At 38.6% G+C, this 18,191-nt stretch overlaps 1 protein-coding gene across 4 annotated transcripts in view; it reads left to right on the top strand.

Annotated features, from left to right (window-relative positions):
* The window catches only part of Hikeshi (heat shock protein nuclear import factor hikeshi), a 32,915-nt gene extending 19,028 nt beyond the window's left edge, over positions 1 to 13,887 (top strand). For 3 of the 4 annotated variants that reach the window (XM_042688186.1, XM_042688206.1, XM_042688193.1), the window contains 3 exons: positions 9,442 to 9,593; positions 12,654 to 12,772; positions 13,808 to 13,887. In XM_042688186.1, the coding sequence (XP_042544120.1) occupies positions 9,442 to 9,593; positions 12,654 to 12,772; positions 13,808 to 13,862 (326 nt within the window). In that variant the 3' untranslated portion in view covers positions 13,863 to 13,887. Of the gene's footprint in view, positions 1 to 428; positions 586 to 9,441; positions 9,594 to 12,653; positions 12,773 to 13,807 lie in introns of all 4 variants that reach the window. The other variant, XM_042688200.1, reaches the window with a different exon arrangement.
* The last annotated feature ends 4,304 nt before the right edge of the window (positions 13,888 to 18,191 follow it).

The following is an 18,191-nucleotide window of genomic DNA, read 5'->3' as shown; positions in this document are numbered from 1 at the left end:
GAAGGTGATGGAGAAAAGGAAAGGTAAAGGAAGGAAGACAAACAACATTGTTTCAATGTCCAGCTAAACTGCCAACTGAATACTGGTTTCCAATTGTAATACACATCTGTTAAAATCTGTAATTATGGATAATGAAATGACATGTAGTGTTAATTTTAAGAAGTTTTGGTTCATGGTTTATGAGGAATATGAGTATAATACCTCTTACAGTTTAAATGATTCTGAATTTGGGAGGAGAAAGCAGTTTTGTTTTGTTTTTTTACCAAAATAAGTAACAATATTTATATTATGTCTGTATTTGCATATTTATATGCATTTGTTAAAGATAGTATAGAATATTTACTATTTGAAGAGTTTGTAAGCCACAAGCACATACACTTCCTTCCATACACATGAAGTTCAACTCAAAACCTTCCTTTTCTCTATAGGTTAACTATTTGTAAAGTGTTTCAACAGACAAGGAGGACATGGCTCAATGCCTCAGTCAGGGAGAATTCGAGTGACATCTACAGTGGAGAATTATATGGAGAATGGGAAACAGAAGAGACCAAGATTGGAAGAGCAGGTCTGGGAAAAGGACATTAGGTCAGATACAAAAACATATAGAGCTTTACAAATATTTATACTGTTATAGCACTTTAATATGTGGTTATACTTAAAGAATAAGCAATTGTTGCCTAAATAACATGTGGCATAAGAGGGCAGTCTCTGTGAATGAATATTGTAGTGGTTTTGTAGAATACTTTATGACAAAAGGCTTTCACAGTAAATTAGGTACTTATAGTTGAGCTTTTTACTTACATTATTTTGGCCAGGGCTCTACTGTGAGGTACTGTTAGTATGGGAACAAATTTTTAAATTTTTAAATATTACCAGGCACCAGGCACTTGGCCATATTTAAATGTTGCTGAGATCTGAGGATTGCAGTTCAAAGCCAGACTGAATGGAAAGGTCTGTGAGACTCTGATCTCCAATTAACTACCAAAAACAAAACAAAAAACCCAACAACAAACTACTCATGCTGGTAATCCTAGCTACTCTGGAAGTTGAGATCCAAGGGTCAAAGTTCAAAGCCAGCTCTGGCAGGAAAGTTTGTGAGACTTGTCTCCAGTTAACCATAAAAACCTCAGAAGTAGAAATGTAGCTCTTGTGGTAGAGTGCTAGCCTTGAGCAAAAAAGCTCAGGGACAGTGTCTAGGTTCTGCATTCAAGCCCCAAGCAGGATTGGCACACACATACACAGAAATTAAATATCAATTCTAATAGATTTCATTTTGGTATTTTATATTAGAAATGTAAGACAGCTTTACTTTGAGAAACATTAAATTACAAGAAAATGATAGGAATAGTACAAGGAATTATTTACATTTTATTCCCTGCATTTATCAATTTTTGCTGGATCTTTCTCTGGATCTGTACCCTTTTACACTTGCATTTCTTGTGAAACTTTTCACAATAAGTTGTAGGTTCCTAAATAGATAGGCATATGTTTTCTGGATCAACAGTATCTCTTTCTTTTATAACTACAGTATAGTGGCCAAATTCAGCAAATTTTAGTGAGAATACAAAGCTGTGGGAGTTAGTTTGTTTTTTTTGTTTTTGTTTTCCCTCTCTCACTAGAACTTAGAACCCAAGGCCTGGAGCTTGCTCACAGCTGGTGCTTTACCACTTGAGCCACACCCCAATTTATGATTTTTAGAGATGAATCTCATGGAATTGTTTGCCCATGGGCTGCCTCCAAATTAAGATTCTCAGAGCTTCTGAGTAGATAGGATTGTAAGAGTGAACCATTGGAACCTGGCTTGAATAGAATACCACCTTTACTATCCAGGCACTGGTGGCTCGTACCTTTAATCCTAGCTACTCAGGAGGTAATCTGAGGATTGTGGTTTGAAGTCAGCCCAGGCAGAAAAGCCCCTGTGAGACTTTTTTTTTTTAGGGGGGGGGTTGTTGGTTTTTTTGTTTTTGTTTTGTTTTTGCCAGTCCTGGGGCCTGAACTCTGGGCCTGGACTCTTGAGCTCTTCAGCTCAAGGCTAGCACTCTACCACTTGAGCCACAGCGCCACTTCCAGCTTTTTCTGCTTATGTGGTGCTGAGGAATCAAACCCAGGGCCTCATGCATGCAAGGCAAACACTCTACCACTGAGCCACCTTCCCAGCCCCCCTGTGAGACTTTTATCTCCAGTTAACTACTCAAAAATTGGGAGAGTATCTGTGGCTTGAAGTGTGGTAAAGTGCTAACCTTGAGCAAAAGAGCTCAGGGATGCACCCAGGCCCCGAGTTCAAGCCCCCATGACCAAGAAAAAGGAAAAAAATGCATTTACTATACAGTCTGCATTGTTTTGCCTGGTGTCTCCAAAGTACCTTTTGTAATCATTCTGTTGCTCTCCATCTAGGATCCAATTAGGATCATGCATTGCTTTTTTTTTTTAGTTAAAAAATTTTTAGTTGTTATTATAAAGGTGAGGGGTTATACTTACATAAGCCAGAAAAAGAGTACATTTCTTTTGGACAATGTCACCCCTTTCCTTACTCTCTCCATTTCGTGCATTGCTTTTAACTGTTATATCTTCAGTCCTTAATCTGAAGCTTTTCTTTGTCTGTGATAGTAGTGACATTAAAAATAACCCTGAAGCTGGATGCTGGTGGCTCATGCCTGTAATCCTAGCTACTCAGGAGGCTGAGATTTAAGGATTGTGGTTTGAAGCCAGCCCGGGCAGAAAAGTTCATGAAAGTGGCTGGAAGTGGCACTGTGGCTCAAGTGGTAGAGTGCTAGCTTTGAGCACAGAGAGGCTCAGGAACAGTGCCCAGGCCCTGAGTTCAAACCCCAGGACCTGCAAAACAAAACAAAACAAAACAAAAACCATTAAAAAAAAAAAGGCTTAGCACCAAAGAATTATTTTTAGAAAATGTTAAAATTACCATTTGAGTTTCTTCTTCATAATTCTTTATAGTTCTGCTCTTTTCTTTTTGAGCGTTCTGTCATATTTTAATGTCATTGCTTTTTGCTTTATATATAACATTTACGGTATCTCATTTCATCCAGCTCAGTTGCCAAAATTCTAGTTCTTGTTTTAAAATAGTATTAGAGAGTAGATAAAATGAACAAAGCTCAAGGAACTATTGGACCATTCACATGAAGTAGAGCTAGTGAGCTAAAATGAAAACCTCTTACTTTTTTTTCATTTCCCCTTCCTTCCTTCCTTCCTTCCTTCCTTCCTTCCTTCCTTCCTTCCTTCCTTCCTTCCTTCCTTCCTTCCTTCCTTCCTTCCTTCCTTCCTTCCTTCTTTCCTGCTAGAACTACAAGTTTGACAAGGTTTTGCAATCACTCAATCGCTTGGTTGGTGCTTTATCATTTGAGCCACACCAGCTTTTTTTTTTGTGGGTCGTAGGGCTTTAACTCTGGGCCTGCGTACTGTCCCTGAGCTCTTCAGCTCAAGGCAAGCGCGCTACCACTTGAGCCACGACACCACTTCCGGGTTTCTGGTGGTTAATTGGAGCAAGCCCCAGCTTGCTTTGAACCGCGATCCTGAGATCTCAGCTTCCTGAGTAGCTAGGATTACAGGCATGAGCCACCGATGCCCAGGTCACACTAGCTTTTTAATGGTTATTTTGGACATGGAAACTTTCAGACTTTTCTGTCCAAGCTGATCTTGAACTGCAGTCCTCTGGATCTCAGCCTCCTGAGTAGAATGACAGGCATGAGCAACTGGTGCCCATGTTCTGACATTTCTTGACTTGCTTTCTTAAATGGCTTCACTGTGAACTAAGTAATGAATAAAAATTAGTTAAGCGTGGGCTGGGAAGGTGGCTCAGTGGTAGAGCGCTTCCCTTGCATGCCTGAGGCCCTGGGTTCGATTCCTCAGCACCACATAAACAAAAAGAAAAAAGCCGGAAGTGGCGCTGTGGCTCAAGTGGTAGAGCGCTGGCCTTGAGCTGAAGAGCTGAGGGACAGCGCCCAGGCCCAGAGTTCAGGCCCCATGACCAGACCCCCCCCCCCCAAAAAAATTAGCTAAGCATTAATGCCATAGAATTGAAACAGTATATATTAAATATGAGCTGGAATCAATTTTGACTTTTTTAAGAAGACTTGTTTTGACCCTTAGTGACAGTTGTTAGTGTGTACTGTTCTGTTTTGCTTTGTTTTGTTTTGGCTATTGAGTCTTGTTAGGTTTCCTAGACTGGTCTCAAAACTCTTCTGGCTTCAAGTAATCATCCAGCCTTAGCCTCTGAATTTGCTAGTACTGCAATCATGTGCCATCACATCTGGCTGTGTATACTCCTGGTCAGGATGGTTAGCCTTAGAGCAAAGTAGAATTGAGATAAAATTAAGAATAATACCCATAGTACAAATGTTTTTGCAAGTGTTTGAGATAATATATGCCAAATGTCTAATAGTGCCAGGTATGCAGTTGGTATACAATTAATGGCTGCATTTTTATAAAATCATACTATGGCAGTGCTATAAGGGGAAATCATCCAGATAGTGAAAGCATGTCAGAACATTTAAGTGTGTTTCACCGCACAGGTTAGAGTATAGTGTCCTTGAGAATAGGAACTTTTTCAGGGGAGGGTGAGACTAGAGTTTGAATGTAGGGCTTTGAGCTGGTCAGGTGCTTTAGCAGTTGAGCCAGAACCGCAGCCCTTTGTTTCCTTTTCCCCCTTTTATTAGCATATATTAGTTGTTCAAGAGGGGGTTTCATTATGGTATGAAAATAAACTATGTTGACTATATTCTTACTCATTCAGCTCCTTTTTCAGTCTAGTCACGTCTTGCTGGTACCTATCCCCTCTCCTCCAGCAAAAGTCTGTTTTACTTTTTTATCCCATTCATCTTTGTGTGTGCCGGTCCTAAAGCTTGAACTCGGGGCCTTGGCACTTTCTCTGTACTTTTTTGCTCAAGGCTTCTTGCACTCTACCACTTAAGACACAGCTCCATTTTCAGTTTTTCTGGTGCTTAAGTGGAGATAAGAGTCTCCTGGACTTTCCTGCCAGGGCTGGCTTTGAACTATGGTCCTTAGATCTCAGTCTCCTGAGTAGCTAGGATTACAAGTGTGAGCCACTGGCACCCAGCTCTATTCATCTTTTTTTCTAGAGTGTATTAATTGCACCAAAGGGTTCCAACATGGTATTTCAGATGTACATATATTGTGTTTTGCTCAGAATAACCCAATTTTTCTTCTCTGTCCCTCCAGCCTCCTATTGATCAACAGCTTTCATTAAGGTTCATTTTGGTCTTCACTTTTGCCCTACAGTCCTATTAAATGCTTCCCACATACCTTAGATGACAAGCAATCACCTTTTATTGGTTGAGATTAGTCTGAATATTGTGTTCAGCTGGCCTCAACTGGCTATCCTCTTATTTTTTGCCTAGAATTATATGTGTTAGCCACCATGCCTAGCTATTTGTGTTTTTAATTTTGCTTTCTGTAGTGATGGTGGTAGACTTTAGTTAATTCTTTTATCATGCTTATACTCTTTTTTTTTTTTTGGGTCCGGTCGTGGTGCATGAACTCTGGGCCTGGGTGCTGTCCCTCAGCTCTTCAGCTCAAGGCCAGCGCTCTACCACTTGAGCCACAGCGCCACTTCCGGCTTTTTTCTTTTTGCTTATGTGGTGCTGAGGAATCGAACCCAGGGCCTCAGGTATGCAAGGCAAGCGCTCTACCACTGAGCCATCCTCCCAGCCCACATGCTTATACTCTTTATACATCTTTTTTGTTTTTTTTTTTTTTTTTTTGGGTCCGGTCGTGGGGTCTGAACTCTGGGCCTGGGCACTGTCCCTCAGCTCTTCAGCTCAATGCTAGCGCTCTACCACTTGAGCCAGAAAGAAGTGGCACTGTGACTCAAGTAGTAGAGTGTTAACCTTGAGCAGAAGAAGCTTAGAGACAGTGCCCAGGCCTGTGTTCAAGTCCCAGGAATGGCCAAAAAAAAAGAAAAAATTTAAGAAGGAATTATCACCTGGTGTTTTGGGTTTTTATTTATTTATTTTTTTGGTTGGTTGTGGGGCTTGAACTCTGGGCCTGGGTGCTGTCCCTTACCTCTTCAGCTTAAGGCTAGTGCTCTACCACTTGAGCCATAGTGCTCAAGTGGTTTATTAGAGATAAGAGTCTCATGGACGTTCCTGCCTGGGCTGGCTTTGAACCGCAATCTTCAGATCTCAGCATCCTGGGTAGCTAGGATTACAGGCTTGAGCCACCGATGCCAGGCTTCTTTCTTTTTCTTTCTTTCTTTCTTTCTTTCTTTCTTTCTTTCTTTCTTTCTTTCTTTCTTTCTTTCTTTCTTTCTTTCTTTCTTTCTTTCTGTCTGTCTGTCTTTCAGTCTTTTTTTCTTTCTTTCCTTCTTCCTTTCTTTCTTTCTTTTTGTTGGTCTGGGCTTGAACTCTGGGCCTGGGCGCTGTCCCTCAGCTCTTCAGCTCAAGGCCAGCACTCTACCACTTGAGCTACAGTGCTACTTCCTCACCTGGTGTTTTGTAGCCACATCTTAGACATACAGTGAAGAGATGAGACAGGTGCTGGTATTTTTTTCATCTCTTATATTTGTGTCCAAACTAGAGTAGATGTGGTTTGTAAGTAGATAGATCCTGAAAATAAGTGTAAATTACCAAGGTGATTGAAAGGAAATAAATATAGAAGTGGAAAAAATTAACTGGATTAGTTATTCTAAAATAATCTTTGAAGATATGAAATTGAGACTAATTAAAAAATTATGTATTAGATAAATAGCCATCATTACAACGCATATGCCAAAAAAAAGACATAACTGTAGGCTAGAACCTAATGAAGATCTGATTTATATGTGATCTGTCAGCTGTATAACATATTCATTCCCTGATGGTTAATGAAGTGTTATATTCAGAGGACATAACTCATTTCAGTTATATAACTTGAAGACAAGGAAAATACAGATTATCTGGGTTTACTGTATTATATACTTAATAAAATTCTAGCTAAGTATTTTCGTGTGTGTGTGTGTGTGTGTGTGTGTGTGTGTGTGAGAGTGTGCCCACGTGTGCATGTTTGTGTGTGTGTGTGTTGGTTGTGGGGCCTGAACTCTCGGCCTGGGCGCTGTCCCTCAGCTCTTCAGCTCAAGGCTAGCACTCTACCGTTTGAGCCACAGTGCCACTTCAGGCTTTTTCTGTTTATGTGGTGCTTAGGAATGGAACCTAGGGCCTCATGCATGCAAGGCAAGCACTCTACCACTCCCAGCCCTAGTTAAGTATTTTCTGAACAGGCTGGGAAGGTGGCTTAGTGGTAGAGCACTTGCCTTACATGCATGAGGCCCTGGGTTCGATTCCTCAGTACCACATAAGCAAATAGAAAAATAAGCAGAAGTGGTGCTGTGGTTCAAGTGGTAGAGCACTAGCATTCAGCTGAAGAGCTGAGGGACAGTGCCCAGGCCCAGAGTTCAAGCCCCACAACGGGACCCCAAAAAAAAAAAAAGTATTTTTTGAACATTCTTTTTTTGAGAAGAGATGTGCTGGAAACCCCTCCAGCACAGAGCTACATATACTTTAGTCCCCCTTGTGAACATTCTTTATAAAAGCTCCTATTAGACACAAAATGCAAATTATGGCTGCTTTATCTTGTATACTGATATTAAAGAACAAGCTTCCTAGGATTTATTTCTAGAGTTAATATTTTGTTAGATTATTGATTTACAAGGAGGAAAGCTATTTGGAAAAATAGTCTTTAAAACTTTGCTACTACATTTACTCTTAGAATAACATTTAGGCTAAGTCCTAAATGTTATTTAATTTTTAATCTTAAATGTTTTAATTAAAAAATGTTTTAATTTAATCTCATTTATAATTAAACTGTTCAAGGGTAAAAAGAGACTTTTGAAAGCATCACCTATAGGATCATTATAGCTAATTTCACACTGGAGTCTATGAAGTCTGAGAGGCAATCAGATGACATAAAGTTATGTCAGACTAAAATTTGTCAAGCAAAACTTGTATATCCAACAAAACTGTTTCAGCAAAAATGTGGAAGAAATGGAGACATTCCCACATAAATAAACAAAAACTGAGTAGTTGCTGGCAGACTTTCCCTATGACACATGAGAAATTCCTTTAGGCTGAAATGAGAGGACTAAAGAAGAATTCAGAACCACAGGAGAGGTTTTACTGGCCCTAGAGTTTGCAACTAAGGTGTATACTTGATACAGTTTTGTATAAAGGGAAAAAGTTTGAAGATACTTATTTAAGTTTTAAGATATTTACTTACTGTCAGTTTGATCACAGAATATGTAGAACATAAAGTATTGAATGGGGAAATCCACAGCATTTTGTGAAATGCAATTTTTTTTTTTTGGTGGAAAGGGCAATCTGAAGATCCTCCTATAAGGGGATAATCAGAGCTTGTTAATATTAATTCTAAAAATTCTTTAAGAATACACCTCTTCCAGGGGCTGGGAAGGTGGCTCAGTGGTAGAGCTCTTGCCTTGCATGATGAGGCCCTGGGTTCGATTCCTCAGCACCACATAAGCAAAAAGAAAAAAACTGGAAGTGGCACTGTGGCTCAAGTGGTAGAGCGCTAGGCTTGAGCTGAAGAGCTGAGGGACAGCGCCCAGGCCCAGAGTTCAGGCCCACGACTGGACCCAAAAAAAAAAAAAATCTTCCAGAGTTATTTTTATATATGTTTTTATTGTAAAATGTACAGAGGGTTACAGTTACATGAGTAATGAGTGCATTTCCTATTGAGCATTGTTACCTCCTCTTTTGTTTTTGTTTTTCCCCTAAGCATTATTTTCTTCTATATTTTTTCGGTTATTTCTTGATACAGTGTTTTTTTTTGTTTTAGACAGTAGGAATTTAACTCAGGGCCTGAACACTGTTCCTTAGGTTTATCACTCAAGGATGGTCCCTATTACTTGAGTCACATTTCCACTTCTGGCTTTTTTGCTGATTAATTGGAGATAAGACTATTATCATAGACTTTCCCGCTCTGGCTGGCTTTGAACTGCCATCCTCAAATCTCAGCCTCTTGAGTAGCTAGAATTACAGGTGTGAGCCATTAGCACTTTTAACTAGGTAGACAACTTTTAGCTCTTTTTGTTAATATGTTAAAAAATAATTAACTTTTTGCATCTGTCTGAAAAGACAAATTTGCTAGTTTTTATTTTTATTTATTTATTTTTGGGTCCAGTTGTGGGGCTTGAACTCTGGCCCTGGATGCTATCCCTCAGCTCTTCAGCTCAAGGCTAGCGCTCTACCACTTGAGCCACAGCGCCACTTCTGGCTTTTTTCTTTTTGCTTATTTGGTGCTGAGGAATCGAACCCAGGGCCTCGTGCATGCAAGGCAAGCGCTCTACCACTGAGCCACCTTCCCAGCCCAAATTTGCTAGTTTTTAGTGTGGATCGATGATTCTTCACATATTTACAGAGAAATTTGTATGAAAACAGGCTAAATTTGAGATATGTGGCATATATTAATTTCTTTCAGGAGAAGGAAGCCAACATCCTTTTGGAGCCATGAATATTGTTCGAACTCCATCTGTGGCTCAGATTGGAATTTCAGTGGAATTATTGGACAGTCTGGCTCAGCAGACACCTGTAGGCAATGCTGCTGTATCCTCAGTTGATTCATTCACTCAGGTAATACAATGCATATCGTGCTCCCTCCCTTTTTTTGGCCAGTCCTGGGGCCTGAACTCATCTCGTGCAGATGGCACTAGAAAAGTACCTGGGCAATATACCCCAAACTGGTGTTATCCTTTCAGAAAGGGAAGTCTGTTTCTTAAGTTTTTGAGCTATTTTATGAAGAATGCATATGTTTATTAAACAACTTACTATGAGATACTTTAAATACAAGAAGTACAGAAAGTAACCTCCATATTCTGCAGATGTTTATTGTATACCTAATCTGTGCCAGGCATGTTTTAAGCATGACTAGATAAAAACAGGTAGAAGAAATAAAGTAACATCTGTTTTTTGGGGTTTTTTTGGGGGGTCTGGTCATGGGGCCTGACCTCGGCCTGGGTGCTGTCCTTCAGCTCTTCAGCTCAAGGCTAGTGCTCTACCACTTGAGCCATAGCACCACTTCTGGCTTTTTTCTGTTTGCTTATGTGGTGATGAGGAATCAAACCCAGGGCCTCATGCATGCAAGGCAAGCACTCTACCACTGAGCCATCTTTCCAGCCCCTAAAGTAACATCTGTTTTTTATAGATTTTCTTTATAGCAGAGGATAGTCTAAAATGTCTTTCTACTTGAAACTGACTTTAAAAAAAAATCGTATTTGCTATTAATTTCTTTTTCTTTTTGTGCTGTGGTTGAATTTAGGCCATTCTGCTTGCTATACATATGGTTTACCACTGAGCCATTACTAATTTTTTTTCAACAGAAAAAAGTCATTAACAATTTAGTCCCATTGATGCCTACCTGCACATCTTCCTTCATTTTACTTCCCAGGCAGGCCTTGATCCATAGTCCTCCTAATCTTCACCTTCTGAGTAGTTGGGATTACAGGCATGAGTTTGTAACCAAACCTGGTTTGGACATATTTTCATAATTTGTGGAAAAAAGGATATGATATGTGAAGATGTTCTTTTATTTATTTTAGTTTTCTTTTTGGTGTATGCATTTAATTGTATATTGTTTTTATTATCACATTTTTACATTCTTATAATATACACATAAATACTCTTCTCTGGTCCCCTTTCCTCTGCCTTTCACTTTCAAAAATAGTTTCCCTGCTGGGTGTCTGTGGCTCACACTTGTAATCCTAGCTACTCAGGAGGCTGAGATCTGAGGATCGTGGTTCAAAGCCAGCCTGGGCAGGAAAGTCCATGCCATTCTTATCTCCAATAAACCACTAGAAAACCAGAAGTAGTGCTGAGGCTCAAGTGGTAGAGCGCTCACCTTGAGCTGAAGAGCGCAAAGACAGCGCTTAAGCCCAGAGTTCAAGCCCCATGACCAACCAAAAAAGGAAAAAAAAAAGTTTCCCTTTCTACTTTCATATGTATGTATATGTGTATGTATTGTATATGTGTGTATCACACCTATATTAGAGAAAATTTGCCGTTTGTCGACTTTCATATGTATGTATATATGTTATTTATATGTATGTATTTGTGTCACACCTATGTTAGAGAAAATGTGCTATTTTTCCTTTTTTTTTTGGTCCTGGGGCTTAAACTCGTGCCCTGGACACTGTCCCTAAGTTCTTTTTGTTCAAGGCTAGTGCTCTACCACTTTGAGCCATAGCACCACTTCTGGTTTTCTGGTACTTAATTGGAATTAAGAGTTGCATAGACTTTCCTGCCTGGGCTGGCTTGGAACCATGATCCTCAGATCTCAGCCTCCTGAGTAATTAGGATTTATAGGCATGAGCCATTGGTGCCTGACTGTCTTTCTGTGTTTAGCTTTTTTCATTTCGGCATGATCCGTAGTTCTATCCATTTTTCTAGCCTATGACATAATTTCATTCTTCTTTATTTTTTATTGTGTATATATATATCACCTTTCCTTTAATAACCTCCACTCCCTTTTTTTTGGGGGGGGGGGTCTGGTTGTGGGGCCTGAACTCTGGGCATGGGCACAGTCCCTCAGCTCTTCAGCTCAAGGCTAGCACTCTACCACTTGAGCCACAGCGCCACTTCCAGCTTTTTCTTTTTGCTTATGTGGTGCTGAGGAATCGAACCCAGGGCCTCATGCATGCAAGGCAAGTGCTCTACCACTGAGCCACCTTCCCAGCCCTCCACTCCCTTTTTATTGTGTGTTAGGTAAGGTTTTGTTCTGTAGCCCATGCTGAGCTCAAACTTACAGTCCTCTTGGCTCAGCTGAAATCCCTAAGCACTGGTTTGAAGTTTATGTTTTTCAAGTTTTTTAACTGGTGTAGAGGGTTGCTATTGATTAATAACAATCTTTTGGCCATTAAGGAGCCCTGAGTTAATTCAACTACCTTTCATAGTAGAATCTTTTAGAATGTATGTGTGTATATTTACATGTACATACACATTTATATACAAAAACATTTTATATGTGTATGCACACACACATATATATATTTATTACACATACCTTAAATAAATAGTTTTTAGACCCTAATAAGAGAGTCCCTCTTGTATAGAACAGCCTTCATGGCTGGGGAATAGATTTGAGAAAGTGATGCTAGGAAGATTATTTTTGAGTGAGTAAAAGGTAGTTCTACTTTTAGTTGTTCACTTACTCCTGGGTGTAGTGCTGAAACCCATTTAGTTCTGAAGGAAAATGGGAGAGCTTATTTCTGGCTGTAACTAAGGAAACTTGGAGGATCCTAGTTAAAAAAAAAAAAAAGGCAATTGTAGGGTCAGTGAGAAGAGGCAGGTAACAGCTAATAGAATAGTACTTTCTCTTTTTTATAGTAGAAGTTATCAGTATCTTCTATACTAATACTTAAGCCTTTCTGCTTTTTTGTTTGTTTGTTTTAAGAAATAGTATTTTCTATAAGAAAGTATGTTGGTTGGGGAGAGCTATGCTGGAAGAAGTCTATACAGCTTTAAGATGAAAGAAAAAAATTGAAGGAAAAATATTTCTACCCTCAAAGTGTCATTTTATGACCACCCATCGCTTTTAATATTTAACTTAAGAATATAACAACAGTTCTTTAAATTAATTTAACATAGGGATTGAGAATTTAGTATAACCCACTAACCTATTAATTATCAACTTTTTAGTTCACACAGAAGATGTTAGACAACTTCTACAACTTTGCTTCATCATTTGCTGTGTCCCAGGCCCAGATGACACCAAGTCCATCTGAAATGTTCATTCCAGCAAATGTGGTTTTGAAATGGTAAGACATGTTTTCTCTTACTAGTATAGAAACTCTCTATGATTTTTGCCTGTGAAGGTATTCCTTTTTTGACATTTATTATGTTTATTATGGACATCAATATATGTTAATTTTTGTTTGTTTTTGTTTTTTTGGTATATTAATATTTTACAAGGCATTGGTGATGTGTACTGAACAGTTCAGGTCATTCATGATCTGCACCCTAATTCAGTTATTTAATGGCCATATGAATTTGTAAAACAATAAGAAGATATAATTACCTCTATTTTAGAAAACATTAAGGATTATACATTTTTGTATATTTTGAATTAGAATTAGCAGCACTATATGTGAGTCTTGAAATTTCAAAACTCCTTTTCTTTCTTTTTTTTTAAACACATGGATATCACAATTTTGTTTATTTTTTAATTTTTTGCCAATCCTGGAGCTTGAACTCAGGGCCTAGGCACTGTCCAGAGCTTCTTTTGCTCAAGGCTAACACTCTACCACTTGAGCCATAGCTCTGGCTTTTTCTGTTTATCTGGTACTGAGAAATTAATCCAGGGCTTCATGCATGCTAGGCAAGCACTCACTCTACCACTAAACCACATTCCCAGCCCTTAAAGGCATTTCCTTTCCCTTTGAATACTCCAGTGGTGGGGAGGTCTTTAAGGAGGTTTTGTTGGGAAGTGATACCCTGATATAGCAAGAGCATAGAGTGTAATAGGCTTGAGTTTTGTCACGCTATAGTTATGTGACTTTGGGCAAATTACTCTCATCTACTCATATATGAAATGAGAGTTTTATTTATTTTTGCCTACACTCTTTTCTAGCACTCAAATTTACCAAAGATAAAGTTACTAAAATTTATGATTATGCCATCTGATAAAATCTAATCAAAACAGCTCTCTTAAATGACTGCTTGCTCTCTCTTTGATATTAGTAAATTTTTAGTTTTGCTTTTTAGAAATGGTATGTGAAATTATTTTTGACAAGTTAGTTGGTAAGCTGAAAGGTGATTTTAATTTTCTTATAAACATGGTTTTTCTCTTCTAGGTATGAAAACTTTCAAAGACGACTAGCACAGAATCCTCTCTTTTGGAAAACATAATTTGAATAAAGTGATTTTTAATGGATTTTGAAATTTGTCATTGTTTGAAGATAAATGACCCTGTTTAATAACCTGAAGTCTAAAGAATCATGATGTCTAAGTATTGAAACTACATAGTGACTGAAAATCTTTATAAAAAATTACAAACATTGAAAACTGAAAATATGTTTATTATTGATTTTTTTCCCTTATACACGTTAGCTACTATCAGAGGCAAACTTACTGTTCTAGCTACCATTCATTTTACTTAAAAATAAGTCTATTCACAGTAATAGTACTATGCCAAATGCTAGTGCATGTTTAATCTGCCATTTATTTTCATAGCAGGTTGCTAGACTAATGAACTTGAAACTGACAGTCTCAGAACTGGGAACTTTTGAGAAGTATGGCATGCATTTTTTAGATATGAGAAAATTATTTTCAAGGAGTGTTTAAGATTAGCAAATTTCAATTAAGACAGGTTGGTTGTCAGTTTTTATATTTAAAGATTCATGCATATTTATTTAAAATTGAGATGATTATTACTGATGAATGTTATTTACTTATTGCTAGACAGCTGTGTTTAGAATATTGGATCCATTATATTTGCATATAAAGATAGAGCCTCTGTGTCTTATTTTATTTTATTTTATTTTTTTGGTCTGGTTGTGGGGCCTGAACTCTGGGCCTGAGCACTGTCCCTCAGCTCTTCAGCTCAAGGCTAATGCCCTACCACTTAAGCCACAACGCCACTTCCGGCTTTTTTCTTTTTTGCTTATGTGGTGCTGAGGAATTGAACCCAGGGCCTCAGGCATACAAGGCAAGCGCTCTACCACTGAGCCAACTTCCCAGCCCCCTCTGTGTCTAATTTTAAAAGGAACTCTTGAGTCTTTTATACTGGTGAAGACTTTGGCCGCAGACCACTTGGATTTATTTGTAATCAAAACTAGGTTAGAATAGATGGAATTGTGCAGTTATTTGTTAAGTGAGTTGTTAGATCCTGGTGTAAACATGGATCTGGTTGAACTGGTATTAAGAGTTACTACTGTGTGCCAGTAGCTCATGCCTATAATCCTAGCAGCTCTGGTAGCAGAGAGGGAAAATTGCAATTTGAAAAGAACAGGTAAAAAAGTTTGCAAAATTCCATCTCACCAGAGAAGATTGACCAGGTAATACGTAACTGTCATCCTAGCTTTGCAGGAAGGACAAATAAGATCACAGTCCAAGCTGACCCTGGCAGAGCAAGACCTATAAAGGGCTGGAGGCATAACTTAAGTGGTAGAGCATCTGTCCAGCAAGTGCGAAGTCCTGAGTTCAAACCCCTCATGGCCGGGCGCCAGTGGTTCATGCCTATAATCCTAGCTACTCAGGGGGCTGAGATCTGAGGATCACAGTTCAAAGCTGGCCCAGGCAGGAAAGTCCATGAGACTCTTATCTCCAATTAACCACCTGAAAACGAGAAATGGTGCTGTGGCTCAAGTGATAGAGTGCTTGCCTTGAGCTGAAGAGGTGAGGGACAGTGCCCAGGCCCAGAGTTCAAGCCCCACAACCAAAAAAAAAAAAAGTAAGGTTAGGTATTTCTTGCATTGTTCAAGTGTGGTAGACTTAGCAGTTTTGCAGGTTCTGTAGTTTTTTTTAAGTTCTTTTTATTATTTCCCTGGTCTTCTGCCAGAATTGAAGACCACCATTTTATCTTGTGGAGTTATGATCAGATCAGTTTTGATGTGTGTCAGGTTTTCAGTGGCAGTGAGTACCCTTACATCTTCTTGTTAACAAGTGATTATAGTTGAGTCATTGACTTGACAGCATTTAATACTCTGGACAGAAAGCATCAGCTATTGCAATACAGTTAACAGAAGCCAAATGATTATTTTTGTGTTAGTATATATACTCATGAACCTAGGTCACTAAATCCAAGCTACAAAAACATGCCCCAAGTTTCTACAGTCAGGTAACCCCTTTACCTCCCCCTCTTTTTTTTCTTTCTTCCCAAATCCATGCTGCAGAATCATGTCCCAAAGTTTTACAGTCAGCTTCTTTCCCTCCTTTTATTTATTTTTTTATTTTATTCATTATAAAGTCCTGCTGTATTTTGAATTTTAATATATATTAATTGAACTAAAGGGCTTTGTGATCATTTGCATTCATAATTATAGTGTACCTTGATCAAATTCATCTGTTACTTACTACCCATCTCAAATCTTCCCTTTTATTTTACAGTTTTTCTGGGTTTCATTAAGCTATTCTTTGATCATATTCATCCCCATTACCCTCTCCCTTCCTTCTCCCATTACTTCTCCCAACAGAACCCACTTTACCTTCTCATTATTGTTATTGTCTAGATTTTGATAATGACTACACATGATATTTGTAGTCTTTAACTTGGTATCCTGCTCATGGTGATCTCCAGTTCTACTAATTTCCCTTGCAAATGATATAATTTCATTCTTCATGTTGGCTGAAAAGTGTACTGTTATGTATATATACCACATTTTTTTTTTTTTTTTAGCCATTCATCAATTGTTAGGCACCCTTGGCTGATTCCAGAGCTTGGCTATCGTGAATTGTGTTGTGATAAGCATAGATGTGCAGGTGTCTCTAATGTATGCTGGCTTTCATTCCTTTAGGAATATGCCCAAAGGTGATATAGCAAGATTGTATAAAGTAGTTCAAGTTTTAGTTTTTTGGTGATTTTAGTTTTTTTCCATAGTGGCTGAACTAATTTGTACTCCCACCAGTTGTCCATAAAAGTTTTTCCTTGGGGCTAGGAAGGTGGCTCAGTGCTTGCCTCATGCATGAGGCCCTGGGTTTGATTCCTTAACACACATAAACAGAAAAATCTGGAAATGGTGCTGTGGCTCAAGGGGAGAACACTAGCCTTGAGCTGAAGAGCTGAGGGATAGCGCCAAGGCCCAGAGTTCAAGCCCCACGACCAACAAAAAAAAGTTGCTCCTCTTCACTTCCATCCTTATTAGCATTTGTTCTTTTCTTGATCATATTAAGCCTTTCTAATTGGGGAGAAAGAATACTACAATATCATCTTGGTTTTTCCTTCATTGCTAAAGAGGTTGAACATTTCTTTATGTGTTTGTTTGCCATTTACGCTTCATTTGAGAACTCTTTGTTCAATTTATTTGCCCATGTAATTAATTAGATTCTATTGGTAGTTAATTTTGGATATTAATCCTTTGATAAATAGCTTGCAAATTTTTTCTCATTCCACGGGTTGTCTGTCCCTGATGGTAGTCTGTTGTGTACAAACTTTAATTTGATACAGTCTTGCTTGTTAATTATTCTTATTTCTGAGCAGTTGGAATCTAATTTAGAAAATCACTGCCTAGGCCTGCATTCTCAGTGTTTTTGCTTCGTTTTTCTGTAGTCATTTCCAAGTTTCAGGTCTTAAGATCTTTGATCCATTTTGAGTTGGTTTTTGTATATTGTGAGAGATATGGGTCTAGTTTCAGTCTTCTGTATGTGGGTATTCAGTTTACCCAGCACCATTTCTTGAAGAGGTTGTCTTGTTTGCAGTGTTGTTTTTGGTTCTTATGTCAAAAATCAGATTAGCCCCTTCCCTTAACCTAGTAAAAATATATTCTGCCTGTCCAGTGATTTTTATAGAGGTACAGCAGGAAGTCCTTAACACATTGGTTTCTTGACATGCCAAATGGAAATAAAAGACCATATAATTATCCATGACAATACTTGGCTGTAAATTTAAAGTATTCATTAGGCTTCTAGAACAGATAGTGAGAATCACATTTTGGATGACCTTTTTTGGCCATTTTATTCTTGTTCTTGGGATAGCATTTTGCATGGCATGAATACACAATTTTTACTTCTTGGAGCTGCTTGTGTGTGTGTGTGTGTGTGTGCGCTAATCCTTGAATTTGGCCTGGGAGCTGACCCTGAGGTTTTGTCTTCAAAGCTAGTGCTCTGCCACTTGAGCCACACACAGCTCTATTTCTGGCTTTTTGGTGGCCAATTGGCAGTAAGAGTCTTATGGTCTTTCCTGCTCGGGAGACAATCTTAAGATCTCAGCCTCCTGAGTAGATAGGATTACAGGCATGAGCCTCTGGCGTCCAGCTTCCGAGGAGCTCTTTGAGATAGACTATACACTGATATTGGACGTCTTTGGTTATCTTCAGGGAGCATGATACACAGGAAAGAAGAAAATCAAGTATCTGAGAATCTCTACAAATTATTGTGTATCAATGAGATAGATTTCTATGTAGGATACAGGTAAAAGCCTGGTGTTGACATTAAGTAGTTCTTGGTTACAGAAAATATTGAGAATACAAGTATGATTTATCTTTAGTATTTCATGTCTTCTAACAGCTCAAACTGAGTATT

The sequence above is a fragment of the Dipodomys spectabilis genome, unplaced genomic scaffold (assembly GCF_019054845.1).
Source record: "Dipodomys spectabilis isolate Male_0828 unplaced genomic scaffold, ASM1905484v1 ptg000003l, whole genome shotgun sequence".
Classification (NCBI taxonomy): Eukaryota; Metazoa; Chordata; class Mammalia; order Rodentia; family Heteromyidae; genus Dipodomys; species Dipodomys spectabilis.
This window is presented reverse-complemented; position numbering and strand designations above follow the sequence as displayed.